General features: G+C 35.3%; 1 protein-coding gene across 2 annotated transcripts in view; it reads right to left on the reverse strand.

Annotated features, from left to right (window-relative positions):
• Nucleotides 1-20,214, reverse strand: part of LOC140153085 (ceramide glucosyltransferase-like) — a 30,131-nt gene extending 9,917 nt beyond the window's left edge. Inside the window, exons 1-5 of one of the 2 annotated variants that reach the window (XM_072175706.1) lie at nucleotides 19,879-20,214; nucleotides 13,212-13,353; nucleotides 12,377-12,479; nucleotides 11,454-11,474; nucleotides 5,868-5,969 (exon numbers count right to left, since the gene is read on the reverse strand). In XM_072175706.1, coding sequence (XP_072031807.1) covers nucleotides 5,868-5,969; nucleotides 11,454-11,474; nucleotides 12,377-12,479; nucleotides 13,212-13,353; nucleotides 19,879-19,994 — 484 coding nt within the window. In that variant the 5' untranslated portion in view covers nucleotides 19,995-20,214. The remainder of the gene's footprint in view (nucleotides 1-5,867; nucleotides 5,970-11,453; nucleotides 11,475-12,376; nucleotides 12,480-13,211; nucleotides 13,354-19,878) is intronic. The other variant, XM_072175714.1, reaches the window with a different exon arrangement.
• Between the last annotated feature and the right edge of the window lie 3,353 nt (nucleotides 20,215-23,567).

Genomic DNA, 23,567 nt, shown 5'->3' on the forward strand with positions numbered 1-23,567 from the left:
AGCCCCAACATTGTTCCATTCCATAAAAATGATTCATTTAAAATTTCATTGAAATCATTTGCAAATAGACAAATTAAGGATATTGATATTCAATAGCAGTGTCCTTAAATTGTCCTTTGAATATATACCAATATATTCAATGGCTGCATTAATTGTATTCCAAAAATAACGGCCATCTAACAGCTAATGTAAAGCAAACATTTCTCAGAAAAACAATCTCTCCTGATAATTGAGAAGTACATTTGTATATCCATGTAACAATTGTCATATACATGTACTTGCACATCTTCAGTTCCCTCCCCTAATTAGAAATCTAATAATAGCTGCCTTGTATTACTCTAATAATGTATGGCTGCTATGATGTCAATACATTGTATCAAGCAATTTCAAATTCAACATGTGGCAGCCATTGTATAAACTACTTGGCCAAAAATTTCAAACATGTTCATTCACTATTATTTCACTCATTTCACCCTATTTAAGTTAGGCGTGCAGCCTAACTTATTTCTTTCTTGCCATTTCTTTCTTCTTTCTTTCTTCTTCTTCTCACAATTTGCTACTACTTCCACATCCTGGATCGGATTTCGACCAAACTCGGTCACAAGCAGTATTGGGTAGCTGGCTACAAACATCATGGGTTGTTTAACGTCAGAGGTCATCCAAGGGGTCACAAAAAAAAAAAAGGTCATTTTAATCGAAAATGCTCCGATTGAGCTGAAATTTAAATGCAATGATCCTTATGACATTCTAAACATGTTTAAAATATTTTAAAAATTTATTTAAGGTCATTAAGGGGCCCATAAAGGGGTCAAAGGTCAAGTTTTTCAAAATGCTCCAATTGAGCTTAAATTTAAATGCAATGATCCTTATGATATTTGAAACATTAAAAAAATATTTTGAAATTCATTTAAGGTCATTAAGGATGCACACAGGATCACTGAAGTGTTACATGGCCAAAATTGAGTTTTCTTCACTAATGTCATCTTCAAACCGTATTTTATCTTGTCATTAATAGATTTTAAAGAAATCTTAAAATTTGAACCATAAGAAAAGCTATTTTAAAGACCCTTTTTCATTAAAAATTGTCAAAATGCAAAAGCAAATAAATCATTGTTTTCCCGCAATAGATCGCGTTCTCGAACGCAGCATCTGCGCGTACAGCTAGCAAAGACACGCACACATGGTAAACTGGATGGGCGAGGTGATTACTGATTGAGGCGCTGGAGTCGCCAATCGCGATCTACCGTATTTTATCGTATTGATCTCTTCCAAGGTAGGTAAAGCTTGCACCATTGCATTGTGAAACTGAGGGCCGACAGACCACCACCGTCCCCGTCCCAGAATCAGTAGGCCTACTCGATAAATTTCGCCAAAAAAGTGCTGATATAGTGGTATAAATTTTGGGTTTTTTTTTTTATATGAACATAATAGTGAATTTTTTGTTTGTTTTTGTTTTGAAAAGTGAAAAGATGAAATTTATCTGTAAGAAGTAGTTACCCGTAAGAAGCCCTGTAATGATTACGCAATCTGGTAGATACGATAGAAAGTAGGCCCTAAATATTTTGCTAGTAGGCTAGACTTAGCCCGTATAGTACATCATTAGGCTTATTATTTTATGTTTAAAAATTTGTTTTGTTATTTCATTCATTCATTCATTCATTCATTCATTCATTCATTCATTTCATTGTTATTATTTGATTTACCAATAAGTGTAGTTGGACAAGAATATAGGCCTATTATATTAGCACATATTTAATGCAGTCCCAGCCTTGGTTCGGGAGCCTCTGCGGTCGTTCAGTCTCGTCTTCATTTTGAAGTCCATAAAAATAGGCAAGCAGTTACTATACCGGTAGGCCTATAATTAAAAAAAATAATATTAGATACCTAAGGCCCTGAATAATGTTTCAAAGTGTTATTAAAACACGGATTTAAGATTCGTTTTCATACGTTCTCTACTCCCGATTGACCGTTAACGCAATGATGTCAAAAACGGTGACATTTCAATACAGCATATCGACCATCTAGGCATAGGCCTACAACTCTAAGTCAAAATGTCGATATTTGAAATCGGCATAGCGAGCATGCGTTTATGAAAGCATTTTCATGAATGTTTTAATGCTAAATAATAATTTCAAACGAGAAATATAATCGAAAACGCAAATTGCGTGCTTTTTTCATAACCTATTTTAACTACATTTCCATTAGTAGGCCTATTAGGTCTACCATATACCATGATTGCGATAAAAGCCTTTGGTTTTACAACACTTTTTGTAATGTTTTGGCGAATGCCTTTTTATTTGCAATGTTTGTCTGGCTTTCAACTTTCACGCTTATAATGTTTTCTGCATACTTTAAAAGGTAAACTGCTTTAAAGCATGCACTGTTTTAAAACGCTCTTTATAGCATGATGCCTATATACGGTATATAGGCCTACTGCATAAACCACAATCTATAATTTAAAGCCATAAGTGTTCCGTTTTCTACTTTTGAAATTCGGTTTTGTTAGGCTATGTAAATATCCGTGGTTTTTTTTCAGTTTTCTTGTGACCTCTCCGTGTTTTGCCCATTTAACATATATAAAGGCCTACTTTTTGTCCGTTTTACAAGAAGTTTATTCAAGACATATTACAACTTTTACCCCACTTTTTACACGCTTATTTGATTGAAAACAACAACAGGTTTTTTTAATTTTTGTTGTTGTAGTTTTATTCACTTTTTATGCGGTACAAAATATTTTACAACCTATAATAGGCCTATGACTTTTGTACGTGTTTGATATTCCGTAAAAAGTTAAAAATAAAATATGATAACAACAAACAATTACAATAACAAAAACCGAATATTGAGTATAAATGCGACACATCAGAATCCTTTAAAATTTTACTTGGGATTCCTGTGGTGTAGGCCAAGCTATATTCAAACGGGTGTTAAAATGCCTATCTTTGGCGCGGGCGGACCGCTGTGGTGCCTCTCAAGCACCAACTAAAAAGAAAAAGCAACAGTAGTAACAACATCATGTTTGCGGTTCAGAAAAGGACAATGAACATAAAAATGCAATATTTGTCAACACCAAAACAAAAAAAAAGAAAAAAGAAAATCACCAAAAACGATAAATTAAAAACATTGCATTTTTAAAGCAATATTATGAAAATTAGTACAAAACAGAAATCTCAATTATCATGATTATGTCTCAATTTATTCATACAACTTCCTGATTATCTGCTAAAATAATTGCTTGTCAGTTATTCTATGCTAATTTTAATGTTCTGGTGTCCGCAAATTTTGATACAGAGCATGATCTTTTTTTTATCCTGAACAGGACAAAATTGTGCTTAAACAATCATGGTTTCGATTCGCGGCAACACGACCATGCACTGTGCAACTTATTCACAGTAACCTGTCTGTCTGTCCGCATACGCCCTGTCGCAAGCTCCTCAAACGCCGACGCGACGCCGCGACCTTGCCGGAAGCTCTGCTGCACCATGGAAACAAGACTGCAGTAAATAAAATGGCTGCACCATGTGGATAAACATCTGCCGAATGTGCACGGATAATTTTGTCATATTGTATTTTTTACCTTCTAAATCACCAAAAAAATGCCAATCTGCTGCAGTTGAACGCCCTTCTCATTTTCTAACTTGACCAAACGTCACAAGTCACCGGATTATATCTTTATGGAATAATCTTCAAAATGGACCTAAAATCCGCTGTATTTTTCTAAATCGCGATTTTCGGCAAGTTCACTTTTGACCACTTTTAACCATTTTTGGTCCGCCATAGCGTCTAAATGAAGCATCACTGAGGTAAGTTTTTAAGTCAAACGTTTAGATATGGCCAAAATCTAGATAGTGTTTTTTAATTTTTTTAAATTAGGCCTAGAACTTTTTTATCACCCATGATTCACAAATTTGAACACGGGTCACACGTTTTTACTGATTTTTGCCTATATTTTAAAAACTAAGCAAAATTTGAAAAAATAAAAAACACTTTCTAGATTTATTTGTCTAAATTAATAAAATTCATGTTTTACAGTTTTTGATTTTCAAATTTTTTTTATGGCGGACCAAATATTTTTGGTCAAAAAATCCGTTTTTTTTTTTTTTTTGAAAATTGTAGTTTTTGACCCAAAACTGACATTTTAAATGGATTTATGAGCTCATTTCCATTCAAAAAATGTATACTTTTATATACTTTACATAAATAGTTTTCGAGTTATGAGGTGAATAATAATGGATAATTAGTGACCCTGTGTGCCTCCTTAAGGGGTAATAAAGGGGTCAAAGGTCAAGTTTTTAAAAATGTTCCAATTGAGCTGAAATTTCAATGCAATGATCCTTATGACATTCTAAACATTTTTAAAACATTTTAAAATTCATTTTAGGTCATTAAGGGGTCATAAAGGGGTCAAAGGTCAAGTGTTCCAAAATGCTCCAATTGAGCTGAAATTTGAATGCAATGATCCTTATGACATTTTCAACATGTTGAAAATATTTCAAAATTCATTTAAGGTCATTAAGGGGCAATAAAGGGGTCAAAGGTCAAGTTTTCAAAATGCTTCAATTGAGCTGAAATTTGAATGCAATGATCCTTATGACATTCTTAACATGTTTTAAATATTTTAAAATTCATTTCAGGTCATTAAGGGGCCATACAGAGGTCACAGGTCAAGTTTTCAAAATGCCAGCTTTCCACGATTAAGGTTTATTAAAACGGCAATTAATGAAACAATCTTATTAAAATTAATACTATCCAACACAGCACTGAGTGTTGCTGCTTGATCAGATCATCACAGTCATCCGCCTAACTTACCTCGTGCCCTTGCAAAGGGCACAGTTGCTCTAGTTCTACATTTGTTTTATATACAAATGTAGTCCCTCCACAACAGTTATTGAAAGGGCAATATTTCTACTAACTTTTGATGGTACCGGACTATAAAAGATATCCCAGATAAGCAGTCTACATTATATGGAAATAGATATTTGTCATATGCATATCAGTATCAGCAATACAGATGCTTAACAGATTACACAATGATCATGTACTCCAACCACTCAGCTTTGTTCAAGGTACACATTGAATGATATCAAAGACTATATATTCAGGTACATGTATGCAGTAACACAGGAAAGCATCCAATTATTAATCTTTAAATTGTATACATGTCTAATTATGTCAGGACTCAAAATACTTTTTGATTACAAGGACTATTTTTAACAGATCCTACTAAAAATGGCAATCTTGTGTGTACCATTGACAAATATTTGTTACAGGGCTATATTGTGAAATGTGGGGGTGAATGCCCTTTTTTAGACCTGCATATTTTGAGCTCTGAATTATGTTATGTAAATATTGTTAATGTTTCTTTTCAATAAACTCAATGTAAAATTCGCACTTTGAACTTTATAAAGGCAACCAAATTTCCCAAACCGGACTTTACAGAGTAACAGAGATTACATGAGTTAGACCAACATTGAAAACCTACTTACATTGAACATGACAAGATAAGTTTTAACCAAATATGCAAGCCTTGAAATAAGCAGACTGGAACCAGGAGCAATTTGTTTTGAACATTGCTCCTGGTTCACTGGGATTTTACAAGAACCAGGAGCAATTTCTGAAGAAATCGGAGCAATTTTCAATATTAAATCCTTTTCTGCATATATACAATACAGCATACCAGCACGACTGCATCAGTGCAAAACTGTAACCAGGAGCAATTTATTTTAGAAAATTGCTCCTGGTTCATGTGAATTTTACAAGGACCGGGAGCAATTGGTGGCTTTACGAGGGTAAATTTGCTCCCCGCGCCCGCTTATTTCAAGGCTTGCAAATATGCTGTCAACATGAGCTAGCTTGCAAGTCTTTACCTTGTATACCACTATCACTGATCATGACAATATCATATTTAGATGCTTTATAACCAGGCATTACATTGTTCATTTTGGGGTTCTCTCCTATCTTACATCCACCTGTTAAAAAGACACAAAAGTAAAGCAATTAAGTATGTATGTGATTATTATGTGCTTTATTTCCAGTTAGAATGTTGAAATACTGATCACCAAACCAACCAATCACTAAATTGCTAGAATCAGAAAGAAAATATCATCAAGCCCCATAATTAGAATAAAGGTTGCATGCTGCACTATTTATCCATTGTGTTGCTTAATTTCCCCTTGAACAGTCAATGACATATTGTAAAATTAAATGATTGTGAAACGCCATGCACCGCATAATTAACATACAGCTATGGAAGTACAGATGCCCTGATGAACCGTCAGTTTTTGCACTTGTTCATATAGTCTATAAACAGGTGCACTATATGCATAAATTGCAGCATAGGTATCTACAATGTATATTACTTGCAAGGGTTGAAAATCTATATAATATACGCTATTCTCTGTCTCTCTGTCTGTAGATCTGTCTGTCTGTCTGTCTGTGACTGCTAATGTGAGGCCACCGTAGGTCATACGGGGCTCAAACTTGGTGGGTGGGTGCAGCTTGGTATGAGGAAGAACGAGTTTATATTTTTTAAGGTCAAAGGTCAAGGACGGGTCAAGTTCAATTGAAGTCTAATTTCAAATACTTTAAATGGCAAATCTAGCCATGCCATTGTGTTGACCTTGGACTATCAAACAAAAGTTTCTACGGTGACCTTTTTGTCAGACCAACGGTTAAGAGGTCAAAGGTCAAGAAAGGTAAAAATTTCAAACTGCCCCTATGGAGCTCAAACTTGGTGGGTGGGTGGACCTTGGACTAACAAACAAAAGTTTCCACAGTGACCTTTTCATCATACCTACGGTTAAGAGGTTATAGGTCAAGAAAGGTAACAAATTCAAATTGCTCCTATGGAGCTCAAACTTGGTGGGTGGGTGGACCTTGGACTAACAAACAAAAGTTTCTACAGTGACCTTTTTCATCATACCCTACGGTTAAGAGGTCATAGGTCAAGAAAGGTAAAATTTCAAATTGCCCCTATGGAACTCAAACTTGGTAGGTGGGTGGACCTTGGACTAACAAACAAAAGTTTCCACGGTGACCTTTTCATCATACCTACAGTTAAGAGGTCATAGGTCAAGAAAGGTAACAATTTCAAATTGCTCCTATGGCGCTCAAACTTGGTGGGTGGGTTGACCTTGGACTAACAAACAAAAGTTTCCACGGTGACCTTTTCATCATACCTACGGTTAAGAGGTCATAGGTCAAGAAAGGTAACAATTTCAAATTGCTCCCATTGAGCTCAAACTTGGTGGGTGGGTGGACCTTGGACTAACAAACAAAAGTTTCCACAGTGATCTTTTCATCAGACCCACGGTTAAGAGGTCATAGGTCAAGAAATGTCAAAATTTTCAATTGTCCCTATGGATCTCAAACTTGGTAGGTGGGTGGACCTTGGACTAACAAACAAAAGTTTCCACGGTGACCTTTTCTTCAGACCTGCGGTTAAGAGGTCAAAGGTCAAAAAGGTAAAAATTTCAAATTGCCTATGGAGCTCATACTTGGTGGGTAGGTGGAAATTGGACTCACAAACAAAAGTTCCATCGTGACCTTTTTTGTCAGACCTACGGTTGAGAGGTCATAGGTCAAAAAACAAAGATTACAAATTGCTCATGGAGCTCAAACTTGATCGGTGGGTGTAACTTTGGCCAAGGAAGCCCACGTTTGAGATCTGCAAAAGCCAATAACTATGACAGCCGAGAACCGCGAAATACGGGTAACCGCCTAGTAATAAAGAAGCCTCCAGGCCTAGCGGGACATGGCCATTGGTAAGAGGGTATCTTCTGCATCCTTGCAGCCCCTTGTAAGCCTAAAAATAAGTACATGTACCTATATGTGCATATTCATTTTTAATCAGATGCATTTATGAAGTTCTTAAAAATACATGCCAAATATATCTCTGATGTGCTCTAAAAGGCAATATTTGCAATGACTTTGTCACCCTGTTCTTGTATTATCTCAAATCCTGTCATCTCTTTGATGTGAATCTTTAGCTGAAGATGATACCCACTCATCAATGACCAATACCCTCTCATATATTCATATGTATAAATAAGCATAACTTAAATGAGGTTTATTGAATAGTATAGTATAAAAGCATGGTCCCATTTTTTTCAGGATAAAATATGCAGGTATTATAAAGATAATTTCACAGATAAAGCTGTATTCATACCCAGAATCCCTTAAAACTACACATATTTGCATTTATTACCAAGCCTAGGATTGAAGTCATGGAAGAAAAGGACACACAGACATTAAGCTGAAAACACTACAATACATGAACACAAAACTGTTTGTAAAGTGGCCATCAATGGTAATTTTTTTCCATGCTTCAACTGCTGCATAATTTTTGTTGATTTGTTGTTGCATACAGATAATTTAACATAATTATTGAGCTCCCAAAGACAATTGAAGCCTGTTTTTAAGGTCAATTTTTGGATATTTATTATTTAAATGACAAAAGCTAAATTTCTACAAGATGCTGCTTGGTATTCTGGATTTCTGTGTGTTTTTAAGTCACAAATTATGCCTCAAAGTGTCCAAGGTTGCACAATTAACTTTTGATTGGATATTCATTCATTCAAATTCAAGAGAACACAGGTTGGTTGGGTTTTTCAACCATGACATATATGGTATTTAAATGCACTGCTTTCATTGTTTAAATTGAATGGATAATCCCAGTTCAAGATTAATGCATTTTATGTTGCATTGAGAAAAATACACTTGAAGTCAAGGCTAGCCCAAATTGAAGACAAAAACTGCCCTTTTCAAAGTCACAAAGTACTAGGCCTACATGTATGCTTGTCACAAAAGTTGATTCATGTCTTGTTACTAATGGAAAAACCCATGTAGTTGAGTGCAGTTTAAAATCCTCACCAAGTGTACATTTACTCTAATGTGTATCGATTCTTGATCATTCATCCATGCAAATCCCCTTCTTGGTGCAGAGCTCAGCACAGTGAGTTGTAAGATGGCCAGTCCCATTCCTTGTCCCAATACACCTTGCAGTTAACAAGCATCTGGCGGGCCTACTTTGTGACTTTTGGAAAGGGCATTTTGTCTTTAATTTGGACTCATTCAGCCATGAAGTCATGGACATCTTTCATTTTCACACAACACTTAGTAAACAGTCATATAATTATTTCAAAGTAGTTTTATTGGTTCAAAGTTTTATTTTACGATGTTATGACAAAATTTTGAGAGGGGACTTATTTCTTGTGATGTGTTTATTATAATATTATAACTTGTTTTAAAATATTCTAAGCTGAAAATGAAAAGGCACTTCTTATCTTGTCCTCCAAATTTGCATAAACATGGAAATTACATCTCATCCAACAGTACAAATGAACATAATAGCCACTTACAATTAGCCCAACCTTGAAAGGTGGTCATGTTTTCTGAGGTCATTTTGTTGATCAATTCATGATTTAATAAAATGCTTTTAAAGGTTATCCTGTTTGTACTAGGAAAAGTTGAGATTCAATTTCAACCTGGAATTTAATTGAAATGATTACCATAATTAATTAATTAATTGCTTTTGTATGTGGATGTTCCCCGGGATGTTCATATACTAAAAGTAGATTGGCACCAGTTGTGTTGTCTGCAGAGAAATCTGAATTGAACTACTTGGACCATGTTTATACAGTGATATACAAATCACAAATTCAATTGTACCAACTGTTTATTAGCAAAAGACGCAATTCGAGAGCAACTTTTAGAGGTAAAATTGAACTAAGACTATTTGGTGCTCCTAAGCAACATTGTATGTTGGACCTTGTTAGTGAATAAGTCAAACCTATTAAACTATTGACAACTCTTTATTCTACAAATGTATGAAAATGAAATGATGTGAAATTGAATTGCAACTTTTCCAAGTGTCAACAGAGTTGTACATAATAAGCACATAGTTGATGAGATGGTGGTGAGGTGGTGATGTCAACATAACACTGCAAATCAAACATGACCCAGCTGGGTGCTTTGTCAGTAAGGAAGTTACATAAAGTTGAAACAGAAGATGAAAATAGTACATTGAAGGAGTTATTTTTTTAATTGTAGAACTGTGGCTTTGTTGACATAGTAAATAATATAACAAACAAGGATGAGTCAAAATACAGACAAATAGAAGCATTTTTCAGATGTTAGGTGATATACTCTGGCAAAAACCTAAAATAAACAACTATATCTCCCCCAAAACACAAATTAAAACACACAGAAAGGAAAAGCTCAAGATATTGAAGCACAATTTGCTGAGGGAACAAGCCACCAGCCAAAGTTGTGCACCATATGAAGTCAGATGATAACAAGATATATACTGGTTTAAAAGCTAACCATACGCTACAAGTTGAATAAAGCTTTCAGATGAATCTATGGGTGTAGAAGTGTTAAGAAAATGATAAACATGTGCATCAAATTCTCAAGCGGTGCATTGAGATAAAACACCTCTATTGCTATAATTCTCGGACACCGGTGTACGTGACTGGCATCATGTTGATGTGTGAGCGTACCTTATTACAGAAGCTCATACCTTAGCAACCGGCTGTTTAGTAACAACATTGTGTAGCGTTGTTGTCTCAATACATAAATTTCACAATCCCGTAAATTGGGGAATTAATTTTTCCAAATACTTTCATGTAAGTGCAGAGATGCCCACTTGTAAATAAATTCTGAAACGCCAGAAAAAATTCCTGAAAATGTACTTATTTCCTTAAATTTTCACACAAAATAATCACAGTAAGAGTGAACAATCACATTAATTTGGAGCAGCCTTAAACTGTATTTTATGAAAATCTAAATAAGATATTGAGATTAACATGATTATGCATCTCACCAAATTTGCTAACATGTAACATTTTTGAATTCGGAAAAATTAATCCCATACATTTCTGGAACTGGAAATAGCACACATTAATTTCAAAGTAAAAGATCTTGGGCTGTTTAAGATGATTTGTTGAAACACATGTTTGTACTGCACGTTTGAAATCAATTGTGCTGACAAGAAACTATTCACTGTGATGCATATTCATCACAAAGAGGTAAGACTGCACAGTCTGGACTCCAAATATCCCCATATGTTTCGCTCTGGCACTTATTAGCAAAGGCCCATAATAGAACGACAATTGGTGTCTTGACAAGCTTGAAAATTACAAAGGTGTACAGTACATCGTGTATGTACATGTAGCACTTTAATAGCGCATGCATGATCACATGACACATCCGGTGCAGAACATGCACTTTATTCACACTGCCGAATCATAATACATGGCATGGTGAAACTATTTTGCCCTTTATAAGCCACACACAAACAGGGTGGAGTTGGGACGCTCTGGTCTAACCTCTTTGCATTGTGAATACACCTCTTTGTTTTTGTGAAGTTTGTACTGATGAAATGTGCCAAACTGCCAAGGTCTTAAACTCTGACATTACAATCTTATCTAGTGACTGATATGACAAAAGCTTACCTTCATGCATGCATTTTTCACCTGTGAGATGTTTATAATGTGTTAGAAAAAATTATCATAAATTGAGCGGAGTATATCTCACAATGAACATGAAATGTGCCATGGTTATTGGTTAGAGTCCAGGGTCCATTTCACTAAACTTTACAAAGCTTTGAAAGTCTCCAAATCCAATGTACAAGTAACTTTACAACACATCGTAAAATCCATTTCACCAAAATGATTTACCATCGTAAGTAATTTAAGGAATTACTACAGGGACCCTTCGTAAAGTTGCTACTAGTAAAACTAGGTATTCGTAAGAGTTACTTGAGTTTATGAAGGATTTAAAGTTTAGTGAAATACACACAGGGATTCACAATCAAAATAAGACTTTCTTTCTTTGCTTTCAATGGTTTTCCCCAGTCTCAAAATCCAACGAAACTTTACACGCATTGTAAAATCCATTTCACTCAATAATTTACGTTCAGTACCTTTTGTAACTTATAGGGATTTACTAGGACCCTTCATAAACAACTACTAAAACTGGGTAAAAATATCCGAACTTATCAATTTATTATAATATCCACACCATTTACAACTTAATTTTTATCTTCACACCAATTAAAAAAATGTATCTTAAAAAAAAGGATCGGGTACAATTTAGGCAGCATACAGCCATATAACAAAAAGTTGATTGAATAAACAATATTTTGAAGGTGTTTTTTAACTTTATGAAGACAAACCTAGTCTGATGACATTGAATACCGGTACTGTATGTTGATAAATAACCCCGGGTAAATAACTCATTCATGAGCATGTTAATTGTTCTGGTATAAATACAGTCACATGATTTTAGTTATAAATGCCTGAGAAGTTAGTTTTGATTAGGATTGATAGATGACTTGCAAGTGAATCATGATTTGTTATCCCGTAGGAAAACTTACCTATAAATAAATGTGCATCTACTTGTGGATAACTCTCCATAAGAGGTTTGACTATTTGTAAACACGGGTCTCCTTCTTCTTGCACACATAGTAGCAACTCATACTGCAAAATAGGTCAAATGGTGGTGGACTGATTAGGCACATGATGGACTACTACTCAATGTCAAAACAAAACCTAAATATACTGATTCAATTTTTGAGCATAAAGTGTCATCATGTTTATATTGAGAAGTTAAGTAAAGTCTTACATTGTAACTTTTAAACAGTTAAAGTCAGAAAACGGATTATCAAGTACATGGCATTTTCCCACACCCATACCCATGCTTACTTGACTAAACTACTAAAAATACTCCAAGAAGTTCTTATAATCATTCTCAATTTTGAAGATAGTGTCAGATTTGGTTAGAATTGTGATTTGTAGATCCCTATTTTGAAGGGACAAGGGAGTAATGATCACTCTCCAGTTGTCTACCATGCATGTCTGGTACATGATAGCTCTGATGGCAGAGATAGGTAAATGATTCTCAAGAGTTCTGATGTCCAGAAGTACCCAGAGCTGGTGCTACAATGGATGACAGAGGAATCATTACCCCTCTGTACAATTTTGACAAGAAAAATGTTGGTACATGTATATCTATTTTTGCAGACAAAACCTGACATGAAACAGGCATAAATTTTGTAAACTTATTTGTTTTTTGTTTACTGATGAATGTTTAAAGCTTGTCCCTTGTGGTTCATCTTCTGACCACAATCATGCAAGGATTCCACTACCACCAAATTAATTTTGGACACTCTATGAGTTGCAAATTACAGGACAAGACAGAAATGTACTTACTTTGGGATAATCAATCTTGAAGTAACTTTCTAAGTTTTCCTGTAGATGTGGATCAACTCCAACCATGGGTTTTAGAATAGAAACACCAGGTAGTTCTTCTCTGGCTATATTGACACTTGGTTTTCGGTACATCACACATTTTCTAAAGTCAGAGTACAAATCAAATTAAAAAGTTCAGTTAGCATTTCCAGTAAAATTTATATTCAGTAAAATGTTCAACAGGCATGTAAAGATAACGATACCCATTTAAAACACAGAGTGAAGTCAAATTCAAATTGGGAATAATGAGTCATTAATTTTTTCAACAAAATGTGTACAAACTTGAGCAACCAATCACAGATATTCTTAGTTAGCAGGCTAGGCCTGAGCCCACCAGGCACATTGAGAATTTCAATTGACTGAACAGTGTGCCATTTTTAGACACACACACAACTATGTGTGCAACTGTATGTCCAGTAGCCTCCCTGTGAACATGTTGTCATGGTTGAGTGGCAGGAACGTGTTCATTCATTGTGGTATGTTCATTCATAAATTTGATATTCTCACCTGTCCTGGCTTACTCATTTGACCTTGACATAATACCGTCATAATTCATAGGCCTTTCTATTTGTGACATGACCTATCTTCGTGTACTCATGGGCAGTGTCCGAAATAAGGAAAATATGGAGGTTATCCTGGGGACAACTAAAGCATAAATTCTGCTTGTCCTCAAAACATTTTGGTTGTCCCCAAAATGTGTCATATTTAAGAGGTAAAATATAGTGGTTGTCCAGAGGATAAGTACATATCTCAATATGGTTGTCCCCAGTGGTTTTTGGACAAGAGGACAAGAGGATAAGTGCTTATTTCGAACACTGCTCATGGGACGTGGTCATGCATGCTCAAGTGATCATGAAAGACTCAAAAGATAACCTCTGGCTATCCTTGTACTGCTACACAGTCATTTTATTCAAACTCAAATGAACCTGACAATTAAGGTATTTGGTACCATTCATAGTGATCCTGACTGTCTTAGACCAACCGTTTTTACATGTATGCTTGTTTTGATGGTAATTTTAGCTAGCGTAGCTTTGCATTTCTTAAAACGTGTTTACTGCATGACGCAATTCTGATAGATGTACCGTATTCAATACATGGTGAATTTCACAAATAATGTGAATATATGATGTATTTTTCAGAGAAAATTTTTCCCACTTTCCACTCATTTGATATATCTTAACATGTGAAGGAAGTGATGCTGATTTTATGAATAGTATGTTTCTTGCGGTTCCGATTATTTTAATTTGCTTTTCGACAATAAAAGCTCCTAGAAAAATAGACATTTTCACTTACTTTCAAAAAATTGTTTTGACCATGTTTACACCAGTTTTCATCATTTTTGAAGCCCTGCACGTGCCTTAATTCATAACTCTATTTAAAATGTTTGGCAATGGTTTATAGTATACTTGATGCAAAACTTAACATTGATCGGAAAGTAATAATTTAGTCCTTTATTAAAGAACTATAACTGTGAATTTGCTCTCCGATAGCTTCACACCCGGGGCTTCACATTCAACTTTTTGAGTTTCAGTGTCCTTTGCTATCAAAATCTAGCATGTCTGGTACTGTCTGTTCAATTAGCTTAGATTCTTGAATTTTTAAGATATTTGAAAAAATACAAAATTGCGGTCAAAGTCATCAAAGAAAAGTGTTAGCACAGCCTTAGACCTAACGTGATTTATACTTTTCAAATTCTAAAGTTCAATTTAAAACCCCATTTCTTTTCAATTTTGGTCTTTTCCCGCGATATTTTCAAAACAAGCCGTAGAACGTCGGGTACCATAAACTTTTTTGAATCAATCCATTTAGAGCAATGGGGACGCCGGACGATATGTCACAATGCGCTGAGATAGTATTTATTCGACCATCCGCATCAAGAATTGTCCAGCAAAATAGCTATATTTGTCAGTAGGCCTATTTCAGATTTGTGTTGAAATCCTACTGTTGAAACATTACCTTATTATTTATGAACTACATGTAAGTTTTCTAAAATAGACCCAGCATATATAAATACATGCCTTGCGTATTTATTTATTTATTTATTTATTTATTTATTTATTTATTTATTTATTTATTTATTTATTTATTTATTTATTTATTTATTTATTTATTTATTTATTTATTTATTTATTTATTTACTTTATGAATTTATTTTGCGAATGGATCTGAGAAGGTGTAGGCATTTAGGCCTATTATAAAACTACACATTTATTTTCAATTAGTTATTACTTTTTGTTTGTTGAATACAAACTATGAGAAGGACAAAAGAACTTTTGTACAAGAAAATATTATTCAAAATAATCAGGTTACAGAAAGCAATTTTTGAAAAGTCACTGTATCTGAAAATGTCAAGCTTAATGCTGATATTCTTGGGAAGGAATGATGGTATTAAACAAAACTCAATTTACATTGTAAACCAGTTGAAATAAGATGGGAAAAAATGTTTAGGAAAAAATAATGCTCAGAATAATGTTATGGTCATGTTTTTTATGTTGGGACCCCAAATATGGTGGATTTGTGACATGCAAGACAAAATTTCTCACTTTAGATGCTGATATTTTTCTAGTGCTACATCACAGAGACCTGGCTTTGGTCTTATTTTGTAAGCAATTTAGTAGGCTAAAAGAATCAGAAGAGGAAACTAAAACAATTCATTTCGACTAATTAGTAAAGCTCGTTAAGTGGAATTAGGCAGGGGTGGATGAGGTGGCGGAGCAGGAGGTGGCGGAGCAGGACAATGATGTACAATGGTGATTTTGTACACATTGTCTCAATAAACATTATTGATGGGTTTCTACTTGTTTCTGTACTTGATATAAGCCAAGTGATACCAATTTTAGCATTCACTGCCTCAGAATTTGTTAATTGGACAATTGAAAATTACTAATTACTTGTTGCTACATGAATAAAGTTCATTGACCTGTGTGTAATTTAAATAGGGATTTCATGTAGGGAATATTGAAATGGGTGCTACGGTTGAACGAAACATGATAAAAGCCTCAAATTTTGTAAGCAGACCTTGGTTGTAATCCTTGTTACTTTGGTAAACTAATATTTATTAAAACATACAAAGCTTGTGACAAATCTGAAAGAGCGCCCTCATGCTCTAATTTGATCTGAAAAGTCATTTTTTACGAAAAATGCTTTGTCAAATTTTCTTTTACCTTTCAAAATTGGATTGTTGAGCTTATTTTACATCTAATTACACACATCAATCATGAAAATTTGCATCTCCAGTGCCAGATAGGGGGTGTTTTGAAGAAATTCATATAAATATTGATAGATTTTTGACCACCCTGTATTTACATAATCGAAGTACTTGACCGGTAAAAGTTCTGTATGGCTGGGTGGGCAATTAAGTTAAATATATCAAACATGTGTCAAAACTTTACATTATCAATGTATGTTCAGGTGTGACCCCATAACTGAATTAACATTTTGACCTAATGTTGTTTGTTACACCCTGTATTATTATGAGTCACCCTGTATAATGACTCTCATTGTATCGTTTCTGAAATCATCCGAGTATATGCTCTCAGAATATATATACTTTTATTGGGTTCTAGTGTAAACTTATCGAGTTATAGCACCAAACCTGTAAAAGCATGTGATTTGTTTGAAAAATCATATGTCACGCAATTGGTACCCAGTATAAAAAACATGACCTTATGCATAAAACGTAATCGCGCCATATAATTTCGTGTAACAAAAAACGGTGGACCATCATCACCTATAGAACCTATCCAATAACCGGAACGGTATAACAATAGAGGCCCTGCATCATTTTATCGACTGGCTCCAAACAAAGGATTTGAACCGGTGTCCTTCACCGTAGTTATGGCGGAGTGCAGTTCATTCAATCTATTGAAATGACAGGACAGATTGGTGAACAGGTTGTTTTGCTATATTGGATAGGGTCTATGCCCTAAGTTGAGAATGGACCGTCCCACTCGATTTGTAAAATGTCGCGAACCCTTTGGGTGGACCCAAGTAACTGCCTAAAATGAGGCAAAATTGAAAAGAAATCGTGTTTTAAATTGAACTTGGGAATTTGAAAAGTATAAATCACGTTGGGTCTAAGGCTGTGCTAACACTTTTCTTTGATGACTTTGGCAGCATTTTTTATTTTTTCAAATATCTTAAAAATTCAAGAATCTAAGCTAATTGAACAGACAGTAGTACATAATAGTATTGATAAAGCACGACACTGTCTGAAAAGCTAAAAAGCAATGAAAGGAAGTTCGGAAGTAAACACAACCGATCACAACAACTGCAACAGGCGATCACATCTAAAATAAATAAAATGTTGTTAGGCTGTAATTACTGTTCTGTTCAAAATAGGCAACCATCTTTGCTCTAAAAAAGTTGACTTATCTATTCAGCTCCAGTGACGCCTTTTAATTTCCATGGGCCTTCCATGTCCCTCCAGTGAACATTGGCCTTTATCCTACCAAAATGGTAAGGAAAATGCACGAGGTGTCACTGAAGTTGGAACAGTTAAAACGGATACCGTAATAACTATCATCCAAATTGAGTGGCCCAGTATAAAAACGGCCCATGGCACATTTTTCGTCATTGGGAGAAATCAGGCACTGTAAATGTACGAATGTTCAATAAAATACATTTGATGCTTAACGCGGCTGTGTACTCTAGCCATTGTTTCTTTCTCAAAATTGAGTTTTTATGATATGTTTGTACCTTGTTATGTTTTTATAAATACAAGGAATGAAAATCCAGATTTGTAAACTCCAACTGCAATATTTTAAGGATTTTATTTCACTATTCCACTCGTGTTTGAAATTGAAAAGGAAAGAAAATCTTTGTTGTACCAGCAAGGTACACGCGCAACAACTCATCGCGTTGCGTGATCGCGCAATTTGTTAACGCACAAATACGCTGACGATACGCTGACGCTTATCTGCATCTGTGGCGCATCTTATGGAAACACCACGGAAGCACTGATTTCACAAAAACCTAGTGGTCAAATGGCTCCGCGTTTTAGCTGATAAAATGTGGGTTTTTTCAAGTTCTTTCCCCGATTTAAATATCAAGTTATGAATGGATTTCGCTCAAACTTCTCAAGGGGCTGTGGATTTACCCGATGTTCACGTAATATAAGTTACAAAAACGAAAACTGTCGCATTCTCCTGTGAGATTCGATGAAAGTGCAAAATGTGACCACTTTAAACTTCAACGGCCATTATTTCAATGTTCATTTTCTCGGTAAAATGACGATTTAGGTACTACGATAACTCAATAAATACAGCATCTATAGGTAAGCAAATATGATCATCGTAAAAAGCATGATCGACTCAAGAAACGGTTTTCTCATTTTTTTATATTTTGATCTATTTCTGATTTTGGGCCTCATTTTGTGCAAATAGGCGTTTTTGAATTTTAAAAGTTCATTTTGATGCCTTATATGGTCAATATCTCAAAAAATAAGGCCAATATCAAAAAAATAAAAAAAAAGTTTTTGGAATGGAGCCTCAAGATTGAGCTGAAAACAAAATAAAATATTTTGGAAAGAGTGTTTTTTGTTATGATGTACCTAACAAATATTGCCAAAAACTCACTTTTTGTGATTTTCTTCAAAATTGTTGTTTTTACCCCAAATCTGTATTTATATTAAGATTTATTGATGTCTTGCCTTCATAAAAATGTATACTTTTATATGTTTTATGCGAATAATTACAAAGTTATTGCACTTTTACTACATGCATGTCTGAGAGTACACAGCCACCTTAAAAGATTAAATTGACAACATTCCCGAGTTACATTTATGATGTGTTATGTTTGTATGGATGACCTTTGACATTTCTCAACAGCGCCCTCTATTTTTCAAAAATGTGCCATGGGCCGTTTTTATACTGGGCCACTCAATTTAAACATCAGAAAAATGATAGCAAAGGACTCTAGGCTAGCCAAATCATGAAATCTGGATTCACAGTTGTCAGTTACAGTCATGACAGTTCTACTTCAACACTGTGGGGAAAGACGAATGTGTATTAAAGCACTGGTAACTAAATTGTGTGCAAATTTGAGGGTAGAGTTCTCGAGAGAGACATCATCATCATCATCATCAGTCAGCTGTGGAGCAGGCGACTACAAGCTTTCTCCAACTATTGCGATCTTGGGCAAGCGAAACTATTTTGTTTGGCTGCAGCATCCCTTCAGTATCTCCCAGGAGGTGCTGGACAGACTGTAAGCACATGTGTGAGGCCGTCCTGGCTTCCCCTTCCCATGACGTGGTGGAATATTTAAAAAAGGGTATATTCTTTCACAGGCTCGCCATCTTCAAGACGCACTATATCATGGCAGGGAAATTTGAATTGATGAATCTTGACTCTAGTCTATAGCAACCAGTGGAATGGTGTTAGTCGGTCATTTTGCTTAAAATAATTGGAATACTTCAATTCACCTGGTGTAGCAGAGTAAAATGCTCTCCATTTTGGACAACTTGCTACATATATTTAAGCTTGTATAGCAATTTTTACAATCAATGTAAAGTTGTAAACATGCTATATAATTAATTAAGAACATTGATTTTGATTTTCCTAAAAATTGCTATGCAAATATTTCAAAGTAAATCGAACCCTGAGTATACTAGCTTATGTTATATACTTACGCATAAAGTATACCAATGAAATGAAATAAAACTAAAGCCGCTTCTAGACCAAAGGCAAAAAGGGAGAGTCCCAAGAAAACCTGTGCTGTTAAACCCAGTTCCCAGATAGCAAGCATTCTGCACTGTTGATGTACACAGAATGTTGGCTGGATGGGCGTTGCCAAGCTAACGATGATCTTACTCCAATGCCGATCACTTCCACCGTTTTCGCTTCCTACATCAACTCATAAAGTAACATTATACTATAAAAAATCATTTTAATAATTGCTCATGTCCATCAGTGCACAAAAACCGTGAAACAAACTCGCACAAATTACTCCATTCGTCGTTTTTCAGCGCAAGCTCTTGCCAAATAGCAGATGAGGTCAAAGGTTACAACGGGAATTTGTCATAACGCCCTCAATATTTCCCAAAGTGTGACAGGTATCTGACAAATATGCAATAATGGTTTTCGTCATCAAATAATTGGAATTCCATGAAGTCACGTCCTTTGTGTGTTGGTATTGTTGGCATGAATCATTCTGATTTGATGAATTTGCTGTGGCAACGAACTTTGTTGCTAAGTAGCTCTTGCCAGATTACTTATTATGTTTTAAATATGCGATGTTAGATCAAGTAAAATCTTTTTTTTTCAACTATATTTATTTATATAGGGCCTAGGCCTATTTGCTGGGATTTGAAAAGACGCTTTTTTCAACTAGGGGTAGGGCTTTGGAGAAGTAACAGAAATAATATTTTTGTTAAAATGTTACTAGGGGCCTCTACGTTTTTATGATGTGTTAACAAAGCCTTTGCAATTACAATTCCACACTGAACTAATAAATTAAGGGCCGGGCATCCCTCTTTTTGATAACATTAAATATCGGGTTATATAAAGGTCAGGTCATGAAAACGTTTTTTTAAAGCACAACTTTAAAAAAAACCGTTTTGTATCAAAACACACTGCAACAATATTTGTTAAATGTTTTCAAAATATTATTATAAACTATTTTTTTGCAAACACTGATTTTGGCCAAATATTTTGTCAAGCTCCCTCCACCTCATTCCACTCATCTTCGCGGTTCATCTTTATCATGAGCAATATGCTAAATAGCTATGGTCTTGTGGCTAACAAGAATGTGTCTTTAAAAAGTCACGGATCAGGTGTATAGTACATGTACTTTGAGCTACTTTGGTCTAACATTCAATATTCATATCTAACCTACTCTGCACTTATTCGACAATAAATAAGTGATATGAGGCTTAATAATGATACCTGCGTCTTGACTCTGGAAAACAATTTTTTTTTTAAACTCATTTTGCATTTAGTTTTTAAGCCACCTCGGGAGCCACCTACAGGATCTCGTTTTGCATGTAGGTTTTTATTGCGTTGCAAAGTAGCAAAACTTTCTTTATATAGGCCTATGGCCCAATTCGTGCCTGGAAAGGGCTATCCCCTTTTACAACCTATCGACAGGTCTGATTTCTATAATGAGGTGTCACCGGGTTTGCAAGAGATAATAATACCAAATCTAAACACCATGAAATTTACCACATCACGACCAAGCTCACATTGGGCGCCCATTCCTTTTTAAAGGAATTTTATTAAGTCACCTACTAGGAAACAAATTTGGCTATAACTACGAAGAAAATTGTATCTTAAGTCTATCTTATCACAAGTAAACAAAATAATTACACAGCTTGCTCTTGCTAGCTTTTGTCAGGGTCAGGGATATGTATGAACACCAATATTATACAGGTTTATAGGCCTACACATGGGTTATTACAAGAGTCAATAAACATTAGCTAACATTCAATTAACTATAGAGTATAGATAATGGACTTAGTTTTGTGCAATGTAGTAATTTTCTGAAGTAAATCGCTTGCTGCACAGTTTTCTATACAGAATGATAATTATGTTTACTTTGTAATCAGGCCTGGCCATGACCCTGCTAGTTTTGATTAACCAATCAGTTATGTGTATTGTCAGCATGTGATGGCTATAAGCCAATTGCAAACATGTTTCTAAAAAAGGCTAAAAAATTCCTACTCCTGGACAGACTCTTTTCCGGGTTAGGGCTAATTAGTAAGTTGTCATGTGTGGCAAGATTAGATAAAGGCATACAAACTAGGGTATGAGATATTAGGAATTATTTCCTAGACTCTTAACCACCGGCTTGGGGGGCAACAATACCTATTCATGACACAGGATATGTAAGGGATAAACTGTGCATATGAGATGTGGGGAAATCATTTCACTGCCGTGGAAAAAAAAATAATCACGTCCTATACTCGTCGACTACTGTGGCATCCGCACTACTCTGTAGTCCAGTCCCGGGAGTCCAGTCCCGGGAGTCCAGTCCAGTCCAGCTACCCAGAATACCAGCTATAATACCATGTGTATATACAGTACGAACAAAAATGTTATGCATATTAAATTATATCTATATCCATAATTTATATCTAGGCCTTACAAGCTTTGCTTATGATGTCCAAACCAATATCCACCCTGCCCAAACCCGGCCTTTTTTTTACCGTACTCGAAGAAAATGGCATGATGTTTTCCAATCAGTGACCGATACACTTTCATTCAGATACGAGGGGTGGTCAATAAATTCGTAGAACAGGATAAGGCTTCTTGAAAAAGTACCAGCAAAATTCTCACAATTTTTCTTGAAAACTTTTTTGTCAACAAAATGGAAGTCTTCCGATTGCTCCATGTGACTCTTCAATGAAGGTTCATCAGCATTAACAATTGATATTATGGGTAGGACATAATATTCTAACATTCTAGGTTTCACTAACTCAACTGGAAGCCATGCGACTCCCATCACGACTCTCCCTGAATCGCATAAAACAGCGACGAACTTCTTACTCTTAGGGGTAGGATATCCAGGTGATTTCACTGAGTGGACTCATAATTGCTGTGAATATTCATATTGTACATGTATGTCTTATCTCCTTTACGCGCGGGAGCGATCGTTATTTATGGCAGGGGGGGAATGGGTAAATTTAGGGGGGAACACGAAATTTTGTTGTGGTCTTGAGGGGGGAACCTGAAATTTTTAGTTAAACCAGGAGGGGGGATTGTTAAATTTTAAATGGAGAAAATTGGGAAAACTTTTTGAGCGGACGCGAGGGGGGAACGCGAAATTTTTTGTCGATATATTTGCCAAAACACCCATTCCCCCCTGCCGTAAATAACGATCGGTCCCTTAGCATGTTTAGCCAAATATGAATAAAACTTGTCTTGGCGTTCATTCTTTAAGTGTGTAGGAGAAGTGGACTTGATTCTGTCAACTGGTAGGCCTATCAATTTTGTGCATGAAAACTCTGGGACCCCATCCAAATTTTAATGGAATTATGTTGAAAACATTTCCATATATGTAGTTGTCATATTTTTTGCTATCTTATTTTTCTTGTTTTTGTTCTTTATCATAATCAATACCTTTGTATTAGCACGTATGTCATTAGTACTATAGTGGGGACGTCAGCAAGTCTTGTGGACCAATTGATGATCTTCAAGGACCCTCATTCCATCATTCATGGGGTATCATAGTTTCGAGAAACCGCGTGCAGTTCGTATTGTTCTTCCGAGTTCAAATTTAAAATCGTGAAGTTAATAGGCCTATCTCTTGAACTCGAAGGACCACTGAGTGATATCAAGAACTTTGCGGCTTTCGCCACTGTACATTGATAAATTTCATTCA

The sequence above is a fragment of the Amphiura filiformis genome, chromosome 1 (assembly GCF_039555335.1).
Source record: "Amphiura filiformis chromosome 1, Afil_fr2py, whole genome shotgun sequence".
NCBI classification, from domain to species: Eukaryota; Metazoa; Echinodermata; class Ophiuroidea; order Amphilepidida; family Amphiuridae; genus Amphiura; species Amphiura filiformis.